This window comes from Miniopterus natalensis, chromosome 2 (assembly GCF_054644295.1).
Source record: "Miniopterus natalensis isolate mMinNat1 chromosome 2, mMinNat1.hap1, whole genome shotgun sequence".
NCBI classification, from domain to species: domain Eukaryota; kingdom Metazoa; phylum Chordata; class Mammalia; order Chiroptera; family Miniopteridae; genus Miniopterus; species Miniopterus natalensis.
In genome coordinates, this window is record NC_142082.1 from 163,033,335 (window position 1) to 163,056,211 (window position 22,877).

A 22,877-nucleotide genomic window follows, 5' to 3' on the forward strand; every position below is an offset into this window, starting at 1 on the left:
AAGCAATAAAATTTTTAAAAAATAAAATAAAAAGAAATGCAGCACAGCTATTTGTACAGTCATGATTCATACCACTGACCGTGAGTTGTATATTATTGATGTCTTTGGTCAACACTGATTCTACTCTTTTGGAAAGAAGCTGTTTGGTCTTTGGAACTTTGGAGCAGTTAATGGATGAGGTGTGTAAATGGGTAATTTTTAAATGCACTTGATAGGCTAATAGGGGTAAACATTTCTGGGTTGTGCTGAACATCAGAAGGTCACTGTTTACCTTTGTGATTCAAGTGGGTTTTTTTGGCCTTGAAATGTGATTTATTAACTATAAGAGTTCCCTTTTAGTTCTTAATTAAATTAAGCAAGAAGCTTACTATGAAATGCTATTTGTAGGGTGGCTTTAATACTGGACTGTTTCCCTTTCTCCTGATCTAAAATAGTCTACCTTCTAACAGAAACAGACTTACAGATAGAAAGAACAGACTGATGGTTGCCAGAGGGGAGGGTGTTGGGATTGTGTGAGAAGTACAGATTGGTAATTACAGATAGTCCCGGGGATATAAAGTACAGCATAGGAAATATATTCAATAATGTTGTAATAACTATGTATGGTGCCAGGTGGGTACTGGAAAAATCAGGGGGGACACTTTGTAGAGTATATGATGTACACCTGAAACAAATAACACTGAATGCAAACTAATTGAAAAAAATTTTTAAATAAGAAAAAATAAAAGTCAACCTTCCAAAACTGCCATTGACAGATAAGAGCCAAAATATAATTAAACATAGTTAAAGAACATTTGTTTCTCTTGCAGTGCAGTGTTTCAAGTGTCCCCTCTCTGGCCTTTTCCTTTTCTTTTTTTTAAATTTATATTTATTGTTGAAAGTATTACAGCTGTCCCATTTTTTCCCGATTGATCCCCTCTACCTCACGCCCACCCCCTCCCCAGGCCTTCAGCCCGTTATTGTCTGTGTCCATGGATTATGCATATATGCATATAACTACTTTGGTTAATCTCTTCCCACCCTCCACCCCCCTTCCCTCTTCCCTCTGAAATATGATAGGCTATTGCGTGTGTCAATATCTCTGGATCTATTTACTTCATCAGATTCTTTTGTTCATTAGCTTCTTCTTAAAGAAGACCCTTCAACATTTCCTGTAGTGCTGGTCTGGTGGTGATGAACTCCTTTAGCTGTCTGAGAAGCTCTTTATCTGACCTTCAATTCTAAATGATAGCTTTGCTGGGTAGAGCAATCTTGGTTGTAGGTCCTTGTTTTTCATCACTTTGAATATTTCTTGCCACTCCCTTCTGGCCTGCAAAGTTTCTATTGAGAAATCAGCTGACAGTCGTATGGGGGATCCCTTATAGGTAACTAACTGCTTTTCTCTTGCTGCTTTTAAGATTCTCTCTTTGTCCTTAACCTTTGGCATTTTAATTATGATGTGTCTTGCTGTGGCCTCTTTGGGTTCCTCTTGTTTGGGACCCTCTGTGCTTCCTGGACTTGTAAGTCTATTTCTTTCTCCAGGTAGGGGAAGTTTTCTGTCATTATTTTTTCAAATAGGTTTTCAATTTCTTGCTCCCTTCTCCTTTTGGCACCCCAATAGTATGAATGTTGGGCCGCTTGAAGTTGTCCCAGAGGCTCTTTATACTATCTTCATATTTCTGGATTCTTTTTGCTTTTTGCTCTTCTGGTTGGGTGTTGTTTCTTCATGTTCCAAATTGCTGATTTGATTCTCAGCATCCTCTACTGTTGATTCCCTGTAAATTATTCATTTCAGTTCGTGTAGCATCGATTTTCTTATTTTTGTCATACTCTTACTAATATCCTTGAGCATCCTTATAACCATTATTCTGAACTCTGTATCTGTTAGCTTGCTTGGATCTGTTTCATTTAGTTCCTTTTCTAGAGATTTCTTCTATTCTTTCCTTTATGACATGTTTCTTTGCCTCCACATTTTGGCTGCTTCCAGGTGTTTGTTCCTATGTATTAGGTAGAGCTGCTATGTCTCCTAGAATCGGTAGAGTGGCTTTGTGTAGTAGGTGTCCTGTAGGGTTCAGTGGCTCAGCTTCCCAGTCATCTGAGCTGGGCCTTCTAGGTGCCCCCCTGTGTGGGCTGTGTGCACTGTCCTGTTGTAGTTGAGCCTTGGTTGCTGTTGGCATCAGTGGGAGGAATTGGCCCCCAGGCCAATCGGCTGTGAGGACCAGCTGCAACTATAGCCAGAGAGCTTCTGTGCTGGAGACACCCCTACGGAGCAGGATTTACTTCAGTGGAGCTTTGGTATTCACCAAGTGCACTCCTTGAGTGTGTCACTCATGGATGTGGTAGGGTTGTAATCCAGTGTGGTCAAGTCTGACCACCAGGTGCACTGTCTCTGGGGCCTCCCGGGAGGTACAAAGTCAGCCTGTGCCAGTGCCTTGCCCAGGGCCCCCCAGCGTGAGCTACACAGCAAACCGTAGTTGGCTGCTACTTGTGCTGGCTTGGAGGTGCCCAAGAGAGGCCAAGCTATGAGCCAATGCAGCTGCCGCTAGTGCCAGGCCTGGGGCCACTTATCAGGCCTTATGGGGCCTGCTGCTGCTTGTTTGAGAGATTTTAGGAAAGTCCTCAGCATGAGGCTCGAGAGGCCACTTGCACAGAAAAGCCCCTGGAAATGGCCTGGATGAGCTGCAGGTGGGGAGGGGCGGGGCCTCCGGGAATCACGGGGCGGGGCCAAAGGTGCGAGTCAGGTGCTGGCGATTCAAACATGGCGCCTGCCTGCCGGCTGTGTGCGGGGAGGACTCGCCAGAGGAGCCATGGCCTCTGCCAGCCCTTCTGCCTGGAGGAAGCCGCCCCTCCAGCTCTCGCCCGACTTCAGGCAGGTTCCTCCCCGAGTGTCCCGGGTCCTTTCAGGCTGCTGCCCGGCGCTGGGCTCAGAGGGAGCGTCCGAGTGAGTCCGTGCCGGGCCCTTTAGAGGAGCTGCTGGGGCTCCCGCAGCCTCCGCGACCCTCAGGGACAGTCCCCGCTTGTTGCACAGCCTGAAGTTGTGGGGACGTCTCCTCCCAGACCTGGAGCCCTGGGCTGGGGGCCTGCTGTGGGGCTGGGACCCCTCCCTCCTCCCTCCTCCGGGAAACTCCCACCGCCGAGATTCCCTCCCGGATTTCAACTGCGGCACTGTGTGTGGGCCCGCGGCCGCATCCCTGCGATTCAGCCCCGATCCGCCTGCGTCCCCGCCCCTCCTACCTCTCTCGATGCTCCTTCAGCTCCCTGGTTGTGGGGCTTCTGTGCAGCCAGATCTCAGGAGGCTCTGAGTGCTGGTGGTTCTGTATTTTAGTTGTAATTTTGATGTGGTTGCGGGAGGCGGCGGGTGCAGCCGTTACCTCAGCTGCCATCTTGTTTCTCTCCTTTTCTTTTTAACCTTAAACCCTACACTACAGAACTGGACTCCTTGACTAGAGGGTTCACAAGCCAACCCGTTCTCTTTGTTCTAGAACCCTGAGTGGCTGCAGTTTCCCATCTTTAATAAACAGCCTGCTCTTGAACGGAGTCCTCCTCCTTCCGCATTAGTAGCAGTCCCTCGGCGCGTGGAGAACGCCTGCCCTCTTGTGTCCGTAGCGATTGCTACAGTGAGTGAAGGAGCAAGTCTGTCTTGCCAGAAAGCCCGCATTGCACCCCACGGGCATTTCCTGCTTAGAGACTTCCTCAAGGCAGCCGAGTATGGTTGTACAGCGTAAACACTGCAAAAGCACCCCGGCCCGAGGGGTAAAGGAATGGTCACTGAAATCTCTCTACACTTTGCTGTCAAGCCAGGCATCCTATGTCCAGGCTGTATCTTCCCAGAGGGGTTGCCCATTAAAATTTCATTCAAGGGTGTCTGCCATCAAGACTTGTGTGCAGCCTTCTCTCCTTTTTACAAACTTCTCAACAGTTGTGGAGGCTCGTATGAGTTAGCTGGAGACTGCTCTCAACGTGTCACTTTACTACTCAGAACTTAAAATTTGAGTGTTAGAGCTGAATGACATCACTTAGCCCAGGTTATTAGAGGAAGGGATTAAGGAACAGAGAGGCAAAATGAGAAGTGCCACCTTCGTTAGTGGCAATACAGGGAACTAAAATGCGGGCCTTCTGACTCCTGGTCCATGCTCGGAAGTCTTTTTAGCTTCAGGTGATGCCTGTATTTGACTCCACCCTCCCTATCCAGGTGCTGATGAGTGAATGATGATCTGACTGTATTTTCTAATGTTTCTTTGCTCCCACCTCCCAAAACTTCCACTCTCCCTGTGCCACATCTATTCTTACCATACACCTTTGTTCATATTATTGTTCCTACCTGTAATGCTCACTGCTCTTTACCTGCTCAGTGCTTAGTTCCAGGTCCACTTCCTCTGAGAAGCTCTCCTTCTCCAGCCTTCATTAAGCCAAAAAAGGAAGAGCCGTGAGGCTGAGCATAAGTGTTCAGACTTAGTAGAAAGAGCAGTGGCCTGGGTCAAAGACCTGCATTCTAGGTCTGCCAGGAGAGGGCTGTTAGACCTTGAATAGATGCCCTCACCAATCTGAGCCTCACCTTGCTCTTCCCAATTGTGAAAGCATCGGACAGTGTTGGTGTTTGTTGTTCAGTGTGCGGCACGCATAGTGCTGGTGAGGTGGTATTAAGTGGTTCGTGGACAAGTATTTGGGGCATGTTAGTAGAAATGAATTTGTTTCAATGTATTGGTCTGGGGAGCAAAAACCCCAAAAACATTAAACCCATAGTTCCTTAGGTATTATTTATTATATGTGGCAAGGCAAGATATTTTAAGTTTGAAAAGAGAGTTGATTTAAGGAAAACTATTAAGTAAACAATAGTACAAGTAGTAATGAGATACGGCAGAAGTGGTAAGGTGTATTTATTGATGTGGTGGAAGTTTGTGAAGCACAGTGGAACTCATCACCCAGCTCCCCCTTCTCTTTCTCTCTCTCTCTCTCTCTCTCTCGCTGGGGCTTCACCACGTTTGTTTGGCAGTGACAGTTTGTCATCACTGTTAGTGGCTGATGACAATATATCCTCTCTCCCTGTTACAGCTGTGTCTGATACTCCCAATCTTTACCACACTCACCACAGTATAAAGCACAGAATAGGTCCTTAAAAAAGACTTGTGGCTTCACTGAGTTTTCTCTGTTGCCTCCATCATTTATAAAAGATACTCACCCAGAGTATCAGTATCCTAGTTTCAAAACCATGTTCACTTCACTGTGCCAGTGTGGCTCAGGGGTTGCATGCCGACCCATGCACCAGGAGTCATGGTTATATCCCTCCCTTATTGGAAGTTGTCCTGAAAAATCCTAGCAAGTGGGGATCTATTTCTCTTCAGCATTTTGGGAAATGGGATATTCCTGATTTAAATTTTTGTCATCCCAAATCATAAAATCAAAAAATGTCAATGACAAATCCATGGGGGGAGGGCGCTAGCTGAGTAACTGCCACCGTGGTGAGCCAAAGCTGGGAGAGGCTACTGCAGGCCAAGGATAATAATAACTGACACTCTTCAAAATGCATCGTGTATGTGAAGCTCTGTGCTCATAGTGATGGTTCAATATTTCATGTATACGTATGCTCACTTGTATATGTCTTTCCTGTAGGGTTTTTGGAGTCTCTGGATGACTTTTACATTCTTAGCAGTGGTTTGGTATTGCTGCAGACCACAAACAGCGTGTATAATAAAACCCTCCTGAAGCTTGTGACACCCCAGTCTCTCCTGGCCTGGCAGAGAGTCCGTGTGGCCAATATGATGGCCAGTGATGGCAAGCAGTGGGCAGATATATTTTCAAAGTACAACTCTGGTAAGTCGCCCTGCAGAATAACTCTTTAGGAATGTACGTATGTTTAGATTTTGAATTAACCAGTAAAGCCATACCCATGCCTTGCTTCCTGTCTCTCCCCATATTTCAGGCACCTATAACAATCAGTACATGGTCCTGGACCTAAAGAAGGTGAAGCTGAATCACAGCCTTGGCGCAGGCACTCTGTATGTTGTGGAGCAAATTCCTTCATGTGTAGAATATTCTGAACAAACCGATGTTCTACGGAAAGGTATCTTCTTCGTGCTAAGAGTTGGAAGCGTGATGAGAATGTGTGTGTGAGCACATGGTGGAGAAAGTGTGGTGTGTGCGTGTACGATGCAGTGTGTGCTGGGGGAGAAAGGATGGGAATGCCAGAGCTGGTTATGCTGGGAAAGAATTTCCAGGTTCAGCACAACGTGTGAAACCTGCATTTGACTCTTAAGCGACAGCGTGTAGATTGAGACAGAGCCAGGCATTCACACCTTATGACTTGCAGGGTTCTAATATTATCTTCTCTCCTGGGTTCCCAAGTTAAGCTTTTAGTTCAGTTCACCAGATATTTATGAGAGTGCTTCGCTGGCCCAGGGACCAGAAAAGCACAGATGCAGGTACAAAATCCCTGACGTTTAGGAACTGGCAGTCTAGCAGGGAACCAAGGCACAGAAAGCAGCCATTCTCGCACCAGGAAACCAAAGAACGCTGATAAGCTCTGATTTAACCGAAGTTTTCACAAAGCCCAGTGGTGAAACCAAAGGAGTCGTTATCAGTGGGAGGGGTCAGAGAAGGCGGTTCTGGATGACAAGAACGTAGCCTGAAGTTGAAGCCTAGGTTTTGGAGTCACACAGCCTCGATGTAAATCTCTGCTCCTCAGAATCTCAGGCAAACTATTCACTCTCTCCAAGTCTCACTTTCTTCATCTGCAAAACATGACAGCAATGGGACAAGTCCATAGTCACATTTATAATTTTGAATTCTCAAAGCCTCAAAACTCTAAAGCCAAGGGGTTTTCTTTTGGTCCCTGATCACTTGATAGCAAAATATGACCTGATCTGAACTCATTTAGTAGCAAGAACGTGAACTATTTATATCTTTGTTCTTCTAGAGAGACTGTTTATACATTTGGCTACAGAAAGATCACTGTATCTTTGAGTACCAGGTGCTGCAATGCCATATCTAATATATGTACCCCATTGTTGTTCTAAAATCTGAAAAAACAACAACACTACACCAAATTCTGAAACACATCTGGCCCCCAAGAGTTTTTGGATGTGGGAGTGTAGACCTTTACAATTTCACAGGGTTGTGAAGAAAATTGAGAAAATTCTTGTAAACTCCTGAGCACGTTGCTGGACTTACGGGCACATGCAGTAAGTCTTCACTGAATATTTGTTGAATAAATAAAATGGAAGATGATGTTTGAGTGGAGGTTTAAAGGCCCAAAATTGAAGATGATGTTTGAATGGAAGTTTAATTTGACAAGGGGAAGGGTCAAACAATTGATGGCATGAAAACTTGTGTGACTGAAAAACTATCAGCTCAAGACGGCCAGAGGAAACTCTGGCGAGTGAAAGGTAGGTAGTCAGGGGAAATACCAGCCTGCTAAGCAGTTTGGCCTTTATTCTTTAGGACATGGACGTTTCTGAAAAGGGAGAGTAGACTGGAGATCAGAGAGAAGACAGGAGACCAATTAGGAAACTATTGAAATAGATGGGCTGATCAGTGAGTAGGAACAGAGCCAAGATAAGGTAGGGACCCTGGGGATCATGGCCTGGCCCTCAGTTCCCCAGGTCCCCAGATCAACTTTGTAATGATACCTGGAGTGAGCCATCTCAGCAGGAATGGCTCACACCAATGACGTACATTATGTGCATAAAGCAGAATTAAGGTGGAAACTCCCATTGCCAAACAGATGAGATACTACCTCCTTTTCTGGGAAGAATATTCACCTGAAAGTCAAATCATTAGGTGGTTACTTGGTTTTCATGGCAGTTCGAAACTGAGACCCTCATGGTCTGACCTTGAAGGCTGGTCCGTCCAGCTCTCAAGAGCCTGACGATAACAGCAGGCCTCCAGAGAGAGATCTCTGAATGGTGGAGATGTCCCTATGTTGACGGATAAGCCAGGCCACTAGAGTCGGGATGTTCCTGAAATGACTTTACTATGGTTGGGTCACACGTTTGATGCTTACTCACTAGTTCCGAGGTTTGAATGAAGCTGAGCCTTTCTGAATGCTCAGAGTCAAAGGAGTTGAAAGCCTACTGGAACCTTAAAGACCATCCCCAATCCCCTCATATTATGGACTCTCCTTTTCCCTCCCACTGCTAAAAAAAAAGAAAAGAAAAACAAGAACAAACAAAAACCAAGGTTAACTCCTAAGACCTAGTTATTCAGCCCTGAGCCTAGAATTCAGGTTTTCTGATCCCTAGCACTGTGTTCCTCCACTTTCCATGACTGGCACCTGGTATATTCCATTAGGACCACATTGTAAAATCATCCTCTGGCATTTCACTAACCAAGTCCACTGAAATCAGCTCCCCAGACCACTTTGTGTTATACTTCATTTTGCTCTAAAAACGCTAAGGTTATTTTCTGATTATAAGATTGCTTGAAGAATTTTGGGTGAAGACCAAAGAATTCTGGTGCTGTTTTCCCCCTAATGGAATAATCTAGAGGTATACCAATTCTGTAAATTATAAGGATCGGTTTGACTGCTGGGGTTCACATTCAAAGTTTTATTTTCTACACAGTATCATTTTGTGATTACACACCTGTGCCAGGTTTCAAAAGAAACTATCATTAATAACATTTCTTTGGTTCCTTCTCTTTCCTTTTCTGTTTCCCTCCGTCAACCCCACCCTTCCTTCCGTTCCATTCCAAATCAGGATATTGGCCCTCCTACAACATTCCTTTCCATGAAAAAATCTACAACTGGAGTGGCTATCCAATGTTAGTTCAGAAGCTGGGTTTGGACTACTCTTATGATCTGGCCCCACGAGCCAAAATCTTCCGGCGTGACCAAGGGACGGTGACTGACATGGCATCCATGAAATATATCATGCGATACAACAGTACGTAGCACATTTCTCAAGAATCATTCTTCAAAACTCCTTTTCTTCCCCATGGATAAAGAATCCGTGTAAGTTTATCATCTCTGTACTAGAAGGAATTATACGAAGTTACTGAACGAAGTGTTTTGTATTTGTATTCAATTAATACTGTACATATTTTATACTTAATAGAATTTTGTCTACCTTTATAAAATGACAGATTCTACAGATTTTTTTTTTTTTTAAATTATATGTGAAACACAGAAGAAATAACCCATACAGTGTACTTTTTTTTACTACTACCCTCCATCCCCCAAACACAGGTTTTCTTCCAAGGACAAACGTAGTCAATAAAAATTATTCATAGTTTATTTTTGAACAGTATCAAAATCAAATTTGTACTTATTTTGTTGGGGGGAAAAATTGATGCACATTTATCCTGTTAATCTCTCTTCCATCCACTCTTCACTGTGCAAGGTTCTTGAGAGCAGGCTGGGCCTGGAGCAGGGAACTTAGAGTTGCCCCTTCCTAGTACAAGCCAAAGGAGACTCCTGTGTCTGGCACACTGGGGTACGGAGGCCTCACTCTGATTACCTAGGCTTTAACAGGTCCAAAAAATTTACTGTGGATCAGTGTTATCTCAGAATAGTCATTACTCAATCTCGTTCCCATCTCTGTTTCCTAGATTATAAGAAGGATCCTTACAGTAAGGGTGATCCGTGCAATACCATCTGTTGCCGTGAAGACCTGAACTCACTTGAACCAAGTCCTGGAGGCTGCTATGATACAAAGGTAACATGCTTCTGACTTTTGAATTTAACTTCCAGCAGCACCTACGCCTTTCAAAGGCAAAGCTGCAAAAGTTTTGGTGGCATAAGCACAATAATGCTTATTCAGGATTCAGCTTTTTCAGATATTCTGGAGATAGGTGCCATCGCCTAACTTCAAGTCCCTGCTCTGCCACTTAATAGTGAATCACGTAATCTTACAATGCTCCTGTTTCCTCATCTGTAAAATGGAAATAACAGTACTTGCCTTATAGTGTTGTAGTGAAGAATAAACATTTAATATCTATGAAATGTTTAGAAAACCCTTAGTGGGTGATTTGAAAATGTACACATCATGATGATGGTGATGGTGATAATGATGTCTATAAAGTTTACCAGACTGGCCCAAAGTTCCAAAGAGCGTATTTTTTTTTAAAATATATCTTTATTGATTTCAGAGAGAGGAAGCGAGAGGGAAAGAGAGATAGAAACATCAATGATGAGAGAGAGTCATTGATCGGCTGCCTCCTGCACACCCCCAATTGGGGATCGAGCCCACAACCAAGGCATGTGCCCTGATGGGGAATCAAACTGTGATCTCCTGGATCCTAGGTCAATGCTCAACCACTGTGCCACGCCTGGCCAGGCCCAAAGAGCATATTATTGAGAGCAGTGTGATTTCACATTAAGTAGAAATTTAATTTAGCTGAAGGAACAAGTATTGGACGAGATGCCAAATCACTAAAGGGTTTTTACCATGTTAGAAGTGCTATAATGTATCTTATAAGTAATGTGTTTGCAGTAGTGATCTGAGGCTAGCTCATATAGACTTGTGAGGACCAGATGTTAAAATCAGTTGACTTTGTGGATAGCTTGAAATCAGTCACGGTGGGAGTATTTATACCATGGAAATCGGCAAACACTGCAAATCAGGGATTTTCTCCCCCCTCAGAGACGTAGTTGTTAAAAATTCACCTGGGTTTGGGGTATCCAAGGGTATGAGCTAGTTATTTTGGTTGGTGGAATCATTCTACCATAGCCTTTTGTACTTTTGGGTTTAGGCATGTGTCTTTTCATTTGCCACTCCAGTCCTAAATTCTGGAAGAAATCTATTAGGAGTTAACTGTTCTATCTTCAGCTCTGAAACTTAAGAATGCCAACACCCTCCTCACACACACACGCATTATTTTTTCTATCAACCTAGTGCCTAAATAGGAGATGCTTTACAGTAGTCTGAGCTCCAGCTCACCCTACTTTTTAGCTGTGATGACATAGGTTTAGCCTTAATAACTCTAAATATGTTGTATAATGTAAAAAAAAAAAAAAATTAGTGGAATCTAATGAACAAAATGAACAAGCAAAACAGAGACAGACTCACAAAAAGCAGGCTGACAGCTGTTGCAGGGGAGCAGGGGGCTGGGGGCGGGGGGGACGTGGTAGAGGGATTGAGGAAAAAGGAGAAAAAACTCCTTGACAAGGACAACAGTATGGGAATGCCAGGGGGAGGGGGGTAAACGGTGATGGGAGGAGGCTTGCCTCGGGGTAGTTAGCACATGATACAGTATACGGATGATGTGCTGTGGAACTGTGCACCTGAAACCTGGTAATTTTGTTAACCAGTGTCACCCCAATAAATTCAATAAAAAGGAAAAAAAACAGTGGATAAAGAATTTGGCACACATGAAACCCCAATGAATGTTTTTGTATTTACTTTTTATGGCATTTGCAAACATTCAGTAAAGTGTGCGACATGTTATATCCACAGAGAATTACCTCTGCTGCCTTGCCTGGGAGAACCCAAGCCAACCTGCCATTTGTCAGATTTTACTTTCTTCTGGAAACTCAGGAGCCTGCCAATTTTTCATCAAAAAAATTTCTGTTGAGGATATACTTTAAAAATATTTCTCTTGAGCCATTTAGGATACAGGGAAAATCATAAGTTATGAGACATTTTCTCCTTTCCCCTCTAAGGTTAGGCTCTGCTGCTACCCAGTGTTTTGGTGTTTTTGAGAACCATGGGCCTCATTTTTTTATATTGAGTTCTACTTTAGAATTTGTTACTGTACTGATTAATAAAAACTTTGAGGAATTAATATTTTCTTGGCACTACACCAAGCACTTGTTCTCATTAATTCTCATGACAACTTTTCTGTGAAGTAGGGTTATCAGTCTACTTTACAACTGAGAAGAATGAGCCATATGGGGATTATTTTTCAATAAATTTTGGAACTAGAATTTTGATTATGAGTAACTGATTACAGATCTCACACTTCCATCTATGTTGTTAATACCCTTCTACTAGTCAATTCACATTTGAATGCCAAATGAATACAGAAAAGCAGATTGTGGTAGCTTACAAGATTTTGTTTTAAAGGGGCTAATATTTTAACTTTGGGGAAAAAAGAAAAAATAGGGATTTAGTCAAGTTTTTTCCAAATGGTTTTTCTAAAATGTCTCCCTCTTTTCTCTTTCCAGGTGGCAGACATGAGCCTAGCATTAGAGAACACAGCATATGCCATTAGTGGTCCCACGATACAAGGTGGCCTCCCTGTTTTTCACTGGAAGCAGTTCAACAAAACTCTCCATGAGGGCATGCCAGAGGCCTACAACTTTGATTTTATTACCATGAAACCAATTTTGGAACGTAACACAAAATGAAGGAGGGAGATGAGGAAATAGAAGGCTGCAAATAAGATACCAAAGGCACTATTTTATCTATGTTTCTCCAAAATTAGTCTTAATAAAATGGATTAAACTTAGTCTGTTACTGTCATTCCCCACTGTTGATTGTGTAGTTAACAAGCATTCACTGTAGCAAGCACTGTAGATGAAATTTACATATGACTAACAATACCAGGCTTTAGCACACAAACTTACACACAACAGGGTATGGCAGACGCTGCTCCCTCCATCTTAAAATCCATATTCTTTTATGCCTGGCCACACAGACCACATATCCCAGGTTCCCTTAGGTAGTTGTGCCGCATGATGAGTTGTTAGTGGAATCTGAGACAAATGCCAATTTCGGGCCTGGCCCCTAAGAGCCTGGGCTCCTTCATGCTCTTTCCCCTTCTTCCCCCTGGCTGGATATACTGAACAACAAAGCCCTAGGGAAAGGTGGAGCTGTGTTTCCAATGGAACCCTAATAGAAATGCAGTGAGTGATTTTTCTGGGCATTAACAGGTATCAGTTGAGTCTTTTTGTGGTGCAGGCGAGGCACACAATATAGCAAACCTTAACGTCTCCCATTACTGAAAAGCAGCATATCTAATCTGGGAGCAACTCTGCATGATAACTTTTCTTTCAAAGTTGGAGAATTGTGTGTGGTTTTAGTGCTGTGGTATTGTCAAATAGATTAAATAAACCATATTGTACAGTCTAATGGGTGATCCTTAAGGTGAGAGACTTTCAAAAGAAACAAACGCAAGGGGCAAGAATAATCAGAATGAATCAGAGTACTCAGAATGTTAAAAACCCAGTAATTTATTTCAAAGTATAAATTTCAGGCTTGCTGGACAAATCCCACTACAGTTAACACTTATACAGACATGTCTACTGTACATTTAGAAAAAAAAAAAAAAAAAAACCCACAAAAACCTTTAAAACCTAATAAAAATAGGGCAACTTGCTATATAGCCCAGTTTATATTAGACATTAGGAAGGTCTTAACATTGTTTTATTATTTACACTTTCAACTGCAATAAAGAAAAATCAGAATGCAAGTTTCCTACAAAGGATTTACTTTTATATTTAACTCTGAAATGGCTGATAAAATACTAAAGCCAGGATCCCCAAAAGGTATTTGATTGCCCAGTTACCTTATTTACAAACAAAACTTAAAAAAAAAAAAAAGACATCATTTAAATATAAACGATTGGTATTTAGCTGACTCTACAAATTAAAAAAACTTATTTAGCATGATAAAACTTTGTATTGTCCTATTCCTCCCCACTGGCTGGCTCAAGAAGAATAGACTTTAGGAATTATGTAAGTGTGCCACACTAACAATAACCTCATAAGAATTGTTCTAATCTTTTTCTTTGTCCCAAAATGTGTAAAAAAAAAAGGGGGGGGGAGCATTTGCCCAGTAAGGAAGGCAGATCATACACTGGTTTCTGATAAAGTTATGTGCAATCTAATACTGAGACATGATTTTTCTGGAAATTAAAATAAAATAGGCCAATGATGACAACCAATCAATGATAAAATAACAAATGAATCATAAGACACTGAAATAACCCAAGAAGGAAAGTCGGCAAGAACACTTAGAAGGTATTTGCAGTACTCTACAGTGCTAAGATCACGTGTATAAAAGCAAGAGAGGACGATACCACAGGCATTATTTTGTTAATCTTGTACAGTACTGGAAAATTTGTGGAACAAGATAAATGCATGTCATGCAATATTAACACTCACCTTGTTGCATGAATAATTTAGAAAATATAAGCAAAAGAGAACAAAAACTTAGTTAACACTTATACAATACAGTAAGAGGACTGTATGGTGCAGCCTGCCTAAGGAGTTCTGCAGAGATATAACAGATTTTAAGCTCCTTGCTCTAGGACTTGTTTTTCAAATAAACCTTTCATTTATCTGACAATGGGGGGGAAGGGGGAAAAGGGGGGAACACCTCACTGTGAGGCAATTGGTACCCCAATAAATACTTTTCAAGGAAGAAAGCTCTCCTCTACACTTTTCTCATTGACTTATACTGTGTTAAAGTATTCTGCGTATTTTAAAAAGTGAGTCCAGAGAAATAGAGGGATATAGTTACCTCATCAAGTTAACTGTTAACAACAGATGTTATCTTTGTATGTAATTTATAAATTTACTGGCAGTAACATAATTTTGAAAAGGGGCTTACTCACATTTAAATAGGGTGAAAAATACCATAACAAAGTACAAAGGAAAGAGTAACAAACATCATTGTTACCTTTAAATGCCACATACACATCCTACATTTTGGGTTGAAATTTCAATTTCCAGGATTTCCAACAAAGCGGTACTTAACACAAGTATTGTCAGGCTAAAAATTTAGTAAATTTGCAGTCCCCAAATGGGATAAACAAGCTTATTTGTAATACTCTGTGAAAAGGTACCTCGAAATAAAAAAGGTATCACGGGTTGTGAACTGCTACAAGAAGTCTGTAATCAGTAGCTATTTTTAGTTGAGTCTTCTATTCTCTCCCCCAAAAGAAACAAACAAAAAGTGCCCATCAACATTAAAACCTGCCCAAATAAAAGACTAGAATTCTAGCCTAGCACCTTTCAGTTAATCCAATATAGCCATTGCAATCTCATGGCAAGCTAATTTGAGGAGGCTATTTCATAATGCTTTTTCCTCAAATAACTACAATTTTTCTTTGTACCTTCCACTATCTGGAATAAAAGGTTATTTTACTGTAGTAAATCTATGTTTAGAGTTACTGTTTAAGATTTTTTTTTTTTTCTTTGACAGAAAACACAGTATAGGCTAAAATAATGAAATATTTTCATTCTACTAGGCTTTCTTCACAGGATTATATAGTGCTATATAAAAGCTTTTAAAACAAGGATTAGTGAATATAAATTAAAACATTCACCAAGGTCACCATTTCAAGGCTAGGTAAGCAAACTGTTACCACGTGACCAAAAAACCAGCCAATAAAGAACAATTTTGAACATGAGCTTTCTGTTTTGTAGACAGGAATGATCTTGAACACATAATCAATGTTGCATCCATTGCAGGTAGAAACATATGTACATGCAGATATAGATAGGTGTTCGTATATATCTAGAAGACACCTCCCTTTTGAAATTTTCATTTGCATGATATTGGCAACTTCTTTACCATCGCCGTTAGTCCTAGAATAAGGAATATCTACATGGTTAGTTGGCAATTTTGATTTCATGGAAACTTTCTTACTGTGGTCTTATTTTCTGAAAGTGAAAGGAAGGTTTTGGAGATTTATAGTTTGGCAATCTGTAGGCTTTCTTCAGCATCAATCAAACTTCAACCCAACATAACATACACTGACCAGCATTAATGGAAGGAATGGCTCCCTCCTATAATTCCAGGAGTTATAATTTGAGAAGGTAGAAATATGAATTCAAATATGGTTAGGGAAGATGACTTGATAAAATTATTTCACAAACTCCAAGAACTCCTTTCAAAATATTCCCAACCACACTCTCATCCCTAAATGTACCCCAGCAGTCCTGTCTTAAACTATATACACTCAACTATCTGATACCAACAGAGCTGGCACTCAAATTGAAAATGCAGGACCTAAGCTGAATTTGATTAACTTTGAAGAGGAACAGAGATACACAGTAAGTTATATCTAATTGTTACATAAAATGACCCCAAAGGATATACTTTCAATTCTATCCAAAGCTGACATAGGAAAAATGAGACAAAACTTGGCACCATTAAAACGAAGTTAAAAGTTAACAAAAGGAAGAATGATATGAGAATAGAGATAATGGAGCTTTCCCTTTAATATTTCAGCTCACTATATTTTGTGAATTTGACTCTTTCCTTTGAAAAAATACTATGGCTTTGGGTGATAAACTAGAATTGCTTTCATAATTTCTAAACAGTGTGTGAGCATAGATACTGAAATATGTTTGAAGGAAAATTTCTTACACAATACAGTCTTCTCTCTTGGTCCACTTTACATAAAGTTAATTTAAATAGTGACCAAAAATAAAAGCATTTATATTCTTAGAAGAAAATAGCAAGTCAAATTTTTGGAGTTAAATGTATTAATGCCACTGGTGAGAATATATACAAAAGCCTTGGTTTAAAAATTACTTGAGGGAGTGTGCTATATTTTGTGGAAATAAAGGAAAAATGAAGGGCTAAAGGCTGAAAGGGAAGAGTAAACAATGGACAAATGGCCATGTTTATTTTTGCAATTAATCTTTAAGGCACAAAGTAAATGCAAAAGATTAAAAAGAGAGAGGCAATTGAGATGTTTTTCACCTAATTAGCAACCCAGAGGAGACCAAAAAAGATCAGATCCTTTCCTATGTTCAAATTAACCTATTTTAAACTCTAACCATTTTGCTTTTTCCCCCCTCTTCTTTGGGTTTTCTTTAGATTCTGTTTAAATCATTTAACTATGAATCTACAGATCCCTTAGAAGCAGAATCATGCCAGTTACATACCTCAGATGCTTTGCTCTACTTACTTGATACTAGAAGACAGGTAAATTTGAGAACGAAAATGGGAGGTTCCACTGCAACAAACATATAAACAGGAGGAGGAGGAAAAACCCACACAAACACTCACACATATTCCCCAGCCTCAAGATTAAAGGAAGGTGCACGTTTACATTTCAAAACCTCGAAGCTTGAGTTGTTCAGAAAAAGGTTCTTGCTTTATGGGCTCAATTTATTTTACTCTGATTATAAACAAATGTAGTGTATATACACATCTGTCCAAGAAATCTTGCACAATGTAGATTTTACAATGGGTATCATGCACAGATTAAAACAAGACCAAAAAGTGGAACTTTTCAAAGAGGAAGAGATAAAGTCTCCAAGGCTTAACTGCTCTGGGAAGAAGAGATCACATCCGTTGACTGAGGATCGCAGAAAGGTCCAAAACGTCCATAAATATCCTTGGCCCGTACTGCGAAGTAGTATTTGCTGCCAGATACAAACTGGGTGAGAGTGCATGCCATGGGCAAAGGAAGTGCCTTTACCTCTCCAATCTTTTTCCATTGTGAGGGCACAGTGGCACTGGGTTCCTCATGGTAAGCATAGAGATGGTAGCTGTCAACAGTGGCACAGGTCCGATCCACCTCCAGGACACTCCATGATAGTACAATGCCATTTTGACTCTGAACTCGTGCTAACTTCAAGTGTGGCTTCTGAGGCAGCGATGTGCTGGCAGCTTCTGGGGGCAGACGCTGTGGCTGTGGGGCTTCTGGTAAGGGTGCTGGGTGCACAGGGCGTGGGGGCTCCTAACCAAGAAGAGCCATGTTGATTTATTTATAATGACCACAAAAAGGGCTATTTCTGAGAGTAAGAACTAAGACATCCTAGAGGTCCCTTACTGAGATCATTTTATATCAAGAATACAGGCAAATACCAAATTTGGGAAGTATTTTTAGTAATCTGTAACCAACTGTGCCCCAAACAATGGTGCAGAGGTAACCCCTGCTATACTTTCCAGACCTACTGAGTTTTCCTTGGGAAATAAAAGCCATCACTGATGGAACATCATCTTGACAGACAATGTATCATCTACTAGTAACAAAATAATATATGCTTCTGTATGCCACAGCTTATTTTAGTATAATGTAACATTTTAAAATATTATGTGGCCCTGGCCAGTGTGGTTCAGTTGGTTGAGCACAGTCCTGTGCACCAAAGGTCACTGGTTCAATTCCGGGCATTGAGTTGCGGGTTTGAGCCCCAGTTGGGGTATGTACAGGAGGCAACCAATTGATGTTTCTCTCTCACATCGAAGTTCCTTTCTCTCTAAAATCAAAAACTTTTTTTTTTAAACTAAATTATGTGTCTATCATATGAAATTTGAGTATTTAACTCTACTTTCATTTTAAAGCTATTTTTCCATATAAAGACAGCAGCATATTCTTATAATAAGCACACTTAATGATGAATGTACACTATATTCTTGGTCAGGCTGCATAAAAAAGGTGATATTTAAATTAGACCCTGAAAGAGGAAATTTAGAAATGTAGAAAAAGTTGTGTACCCTTCTGCCAAAGCGTAGCAAAGGCATGGGGATTTATGGGCAAAAGCCAATGTTAACTTTTTACTCAGACATAGGGTATGTGAAAAGAAAAGATAAATTTGGAAAGGTAGGTTAGAGTCAGATAATGAAAGAGCATTTATACAAAGCTTAAGAAGTCACATTCACTTATCTAACACTGGACATTATTATATCTGGGTTTTGAGATTACAGTGATAATTTTTCCAAAAAAGATTCAAGTGAGAGCCAGGAAATAAGGATATGAGTGATCTTTTTTTTTCTAGTGAAACATCATTGCTCATTGACTTTAGATTGGAAGTCATGAAACAAGATTTCCTTAACTGAAATTCATTTAACAAAAATTGTTTTAATATGTATTTTATTAAATGGATAATTTGCATATACTAAACTGTGAATTCTGTGATAGTCTGATGATGCTATCTTTTTAATTTCCATGCCTTCTCAAAGCTTAGTACCAGAAACATGCACACAGAAAGAACTCAGAAAGGATATGATGAATAATTTCAAGGAATGTAAATATGCTGAAATTCTTTATGCCCAGTGGAAAAAATTCAAACATGTCTGGAAAAAGGTACAATCTCAGTTAAATAGCTAAAATAAATATAGAGAAAAAAGATCAAACTTAAATAGATAAAACACTGAAAGCTGAAGAAACAGAAATGAGTTCAGCCCTGGTCAATGTGGCTCAGTTAGTTGGGCATCGTCTCCTGCACTGAAAGGTCACGGGTTTCATTCCCAGTCAGGGCACATGCCCACGTTGTGTGCTAGATCAATGGTCAGGGTGCACAAAGGGGGCAACAGATCAATGTTTCCCTCTCCCCCTCCCCCCCTTAAAATCAATAAAAACATTTTAAAAAACAAAAAGTAGAATGTATTTGAATGCTGGCCATGTTGCTATATTTCTTATCTCAAATAGTCCTTTTTCCTAAAATGACATAATCATTTTAATAAATAACATTAAATAAACATATAGCTAACAATCTAAGAGAATATGGTTGAAGCCATGAACTTGACTGGAAGGAGCACAAGAATTTAAGAAGTTTGACAATAGCTTAAATGGCCTGCAATATTCCTTCTAGTTCTAAAAATTTTACGATTCTGAATCTGCTCATATCCCAAAGCTAAGTCAACTGAGTTATTGTTCCGTTTTATTTTTGTTGGTGCAATGTCTTTTACTAAAGTTTTACAGATAAAATAATATATCAGGGATCTGCTTCAAAATAGTCTGGTGTGTACTTGGTTGTGGAAATAAGTGGCTGGTACTACAGATGAAATAAGACTGGCCAAGCACTAATAATTGTTGAAAATGGGCAACAGATGTGTACGAATTACTATACTATTTTCTCTATTTTTATATACATTTGAAAATTGCTTTTAAAAAAATTACGTATTTTTTAATCCTCACCCAAGGATATTTTTTCCATTGCTTTTCAGGGCAGGGGGAGAAACACTGATGTGAGAGAGACACATCAACTGGCTGACTCCTGCACATGCCCTGACGGGGGCCGTGGATCAAGCCTGCAACTGAGGTGCGTTCCCTTGGCTAAAATCGAACCCAGGACCCTTCAGTCCGAGGGTCAATGCTCTAACCATTCAGCAAAACCAGCTAGGGCTAAAAATATTTTTAAAATTAATTAAAAGAATGTTCCTCCTGTGAGATTCAGTTTATTCTAAGACAATACATGTGGATGGAATCCAGTAAAAAACAAACAAAAGGAACCCACAAACAATTAAAAAAACACCTCTGATGGGTCATCAAATTTGTAAAACTATGGTAAAAATAAGATATTTTTGCTATATAGTTTTTGAAAGACTAATGAATAAATGAAATGATTTGCAGATGCAAACAACAGTAATGGTGTATTTGCCCCAGACTGAAGCACTGTGAAAACATTCTGGAGGTGCTGAGATCAGACGGCCTGAGTTGTAAAATGGCTCTGCCTCTGACACTAGCTTGGGTAGTGACACTGAGTAACTTCACATCTTTGTGACACAGTCTTCTATCAAAAAGAAATTAATAATCCTCATAAAGTTGTGAGGATCAAATTAAAACACATGTGAAGTACTTACTAGAGTGCCTGGTATACAACAAGTGCTCCATTAACCCTTTGCGGTCGTATTAAATTTGGACATGGGTGTCGTACTGGTCGGAATTAATTTCCATTGAAAGAGCAGTGATACATAACATGCAAGATTATGAAGGATAAACAAGATTTATTAATTCTTTTTTGAACATGAGATGTATGTTTAGACAATAATGTGTTTCAATAACATGTTTTTATGTAAAAATTATATTTTATATTTCTCCATTGTGTGGTATCTTTGAAAACAGTCTCCAATATGCAGTCCTGGTTTTCGACTACATGTATCGCAAAAATAATTAGTTTGGCGTCTTCCGCCCCTAATCTTTCTGTTCGAACATACAGAGCAATCTTTACTTTTCACACCTTCACAGTGCCGCAATATATGCAGTTTCCCATTAAGCCTTTCATCTTTATCTGAGGCCGATGGTCTTCCTGGTTTTGAAGACGCTCCTTCACGAAAATCACCTACAAGTTGTTCGACCAATTTTCGAACAAACATAAAATGTGACATAGGCGTCCTGTTTTCTTTTCTAGCTGATATCTTATATAAGATGTAGCTATTTATTGCACAGATCTCTAATCCCCAGAAAAAAATCTTTCTCCACCATTTGCAAGATTTTCTCATAAAACAATATGAACTTGCTAATCGGACAGCTTTGTCGACGCCTCCCATATTCATATTGTAATTTATAATAACATTCGGTTTGCTAATGTTGATGGTGCCACCTTGTTTCACCCTTCTTTCTATAGTTGTCATGCCCGAGGTATCGTAACAGCTTAGTATGGTGACTATTCTCTTATCTTTCCACGCTAATAATAAAATATCACCTGATCGATAGGCAGCAACAGTATTACTTTTTGTTACAGCTGGTTTTTTTATCACAGCTGGTATATATTTTCTGTTTGTACTAAGTGTACCAGTTAACATTCGTACAGTTCCTTGCTGTGGTGGCTGAGAGCAGACATACGACCGGAACGGTAAAAAAGCTTTGGTGGCTGAGAGTAGACAAACGACCGCAAAGGGTTAATATTGATGTTTTCATTGTAGTGGGACAATAAAAATAATAGCTATTAAGAGCACAGGCCCTAGAGCATGGGTTTTTATGAAGACCGTGGGCTGGTTAGTCAGCCTCTCTGTGCATTAGCTGCCGTATCATAAAAAAGAGGACAGCAAAAGTCCTAAAGGATTCCCATGTGAGAACTAAGTGTATTATTAACAGTGCCTGGCACATAGTAACCACTTGATAAACGCTAGCCATTATTATGTACAATAAAAAAAGGATGCTTTGCTTGGTAAAAAGTGTATGTCTCAATCTCCTCCCTTCCTCATAAAGTCAGTATATTTCCATTTATATGGTATACCATACCAAATACTGTTATAATCATGTCACAGGATAATATGACATTGTTCTGGAGGCTATATTACATCTAAGGAAAAATCTTTGATTTTCTGTTATCTCTGAACAAATAAATTCTGAATACCACTGAATTATTAAAAACAAGTGATGGCAATGTAGCAGATAGAGCTGGTGTAACATTTTGAGGAAAAGAATAAAGTTAGAATATCAAAAAATGGTTTTTAAAATGTAATTTTTAATATTCAAAAATATTTTTTAATTTAACCATGGGTTAAAATGGTCTATTTCTCTCACTTCACATGCCCCATCTAGGGACTCTTTTTGTACATTGTAAGCCACCACAAGCTCTATGATCCTTGATGACCATCATCCCTAGGAACATTTGTTCATAATAAGATCTGTTCTCTTAAATCAACTTCTGCAGGAAAAACAAAAGACCTGTCATTTCCTTTTGATATAACTAGTTTAAAGAAAAATAATATCTGACAGCTTCCTAGGTAAGAATTTTGTAAAGCCACGATCAACACTTACAGGGTGCACCTGTGGTGGTCGATGATGCACTGTGAGCTGAGGTCCTGTGGATCCCAGGGCTAGTCCATTGTTTACAACATATGTAGTTGCTTGAGGCACTCGGACTGTGACACCTACAGAAGAAAATTAAGGAATAAATTAGAATTCTATTCTAAATTTGGTAGAACCCTGATTAAACACCTGAAGTCAGTAAAATGTTATTTTTAAAATACGAAAGGAAAACTATTTCTAAACTAGAAGTCTACATTCAGGCAAAGTATCACTCCAGAGTGAGGACAAAGAAGTGTTCATATTTGCGAGCAAGCAACCAAAATTAAAATCTCCCTCCCAAGTAGCCACTGGAGGATGTGTGCCACAAGTATGAGAGAGAAAATAAAAGGAAACATGAGACACACAGAATAGGAGATCCAGCACAGGAGAGAAATAAATGGAATCCCAATCAAAAGGCCTATGAGCAAAATTCTAGAACACTGAATCACTGGAGACACACCACACGTAGAAGCAGACAGGCTAGGATGAAGCAGTTTGAGTTTAAAGACAGGAAAAATAAAACTGTCCTCACAAAGGTATCT

The 22,877-nt window shown here is 40.1% G+C and overlaps 2 protein-coding genes across 9 annotated transcripts in view; one reads left to right on the forward strand and one right to left on the reverse strand.

Moving 5' to 3' along the window:
• Positions 1-12,475, forward strand: part of PLBD1 (phospholipase B domain containing 1) — a 38,998-nt gene extending 26,523 nt beyond the window's left edge. The window contains exons 6-10 of the mRNA XM_016197443.2: positions 5,590-5,790; positions 5,900-6,040; positions 8,673-8,858; positions 9,523-9,629; positions 12,080-12,475. Of these exons, the coding sequence (XP_016052929.1) occupies positions 5,590-5,790; positions 5,900-6,040; positions 8,673-8,858; positions 9,523-9,629; positions 12,080-12,262 (818 nt within the window). The 3' untranslated portion in view covers positions 12,263-12,475. The remainder of the gene's footprint in view (positions 1-5,589; positions 5,791-5,899; positions 6,041-8,672; positions 8,859-9,522; positions 9,630-12,079) is intronic.
• Positions 6,556-22,877, reverse strand: part of ATF7IP (activating transcription factor 7 interacting protein) — a 108,412-nt gene continuing 92,090 nt past the window's right edge. For 5 of the 8 annotated variants that reach the window (XM_016197439.2, XM_016197436.2, XM_016197435.2 and 2 more), the window contains exons 14-15: positions 22,306-22,418; positions 13,064-17,556 (exon numbers count right to left, since the gene is read on the reverse strand). In XM_016197439.2, coding sequence (XP_016052925.2) covers positions 17,137-17,556; positions 22,306-22,418 — 533 coding nt within the window. In that variant the 3' untranslated portion in view covers positions 13,064-17,136. Of the gene's footprint in view, positions 6,708-13,063; positions 17,557-21,847; positions 22,193-22,305; positions 22,419-22,877 lie in introns of those variants that run through there. The other 3 variants (XM_016197440.2, XM_016197441.2, XM_016197442.2) reach the window with 3 other exon arrangements.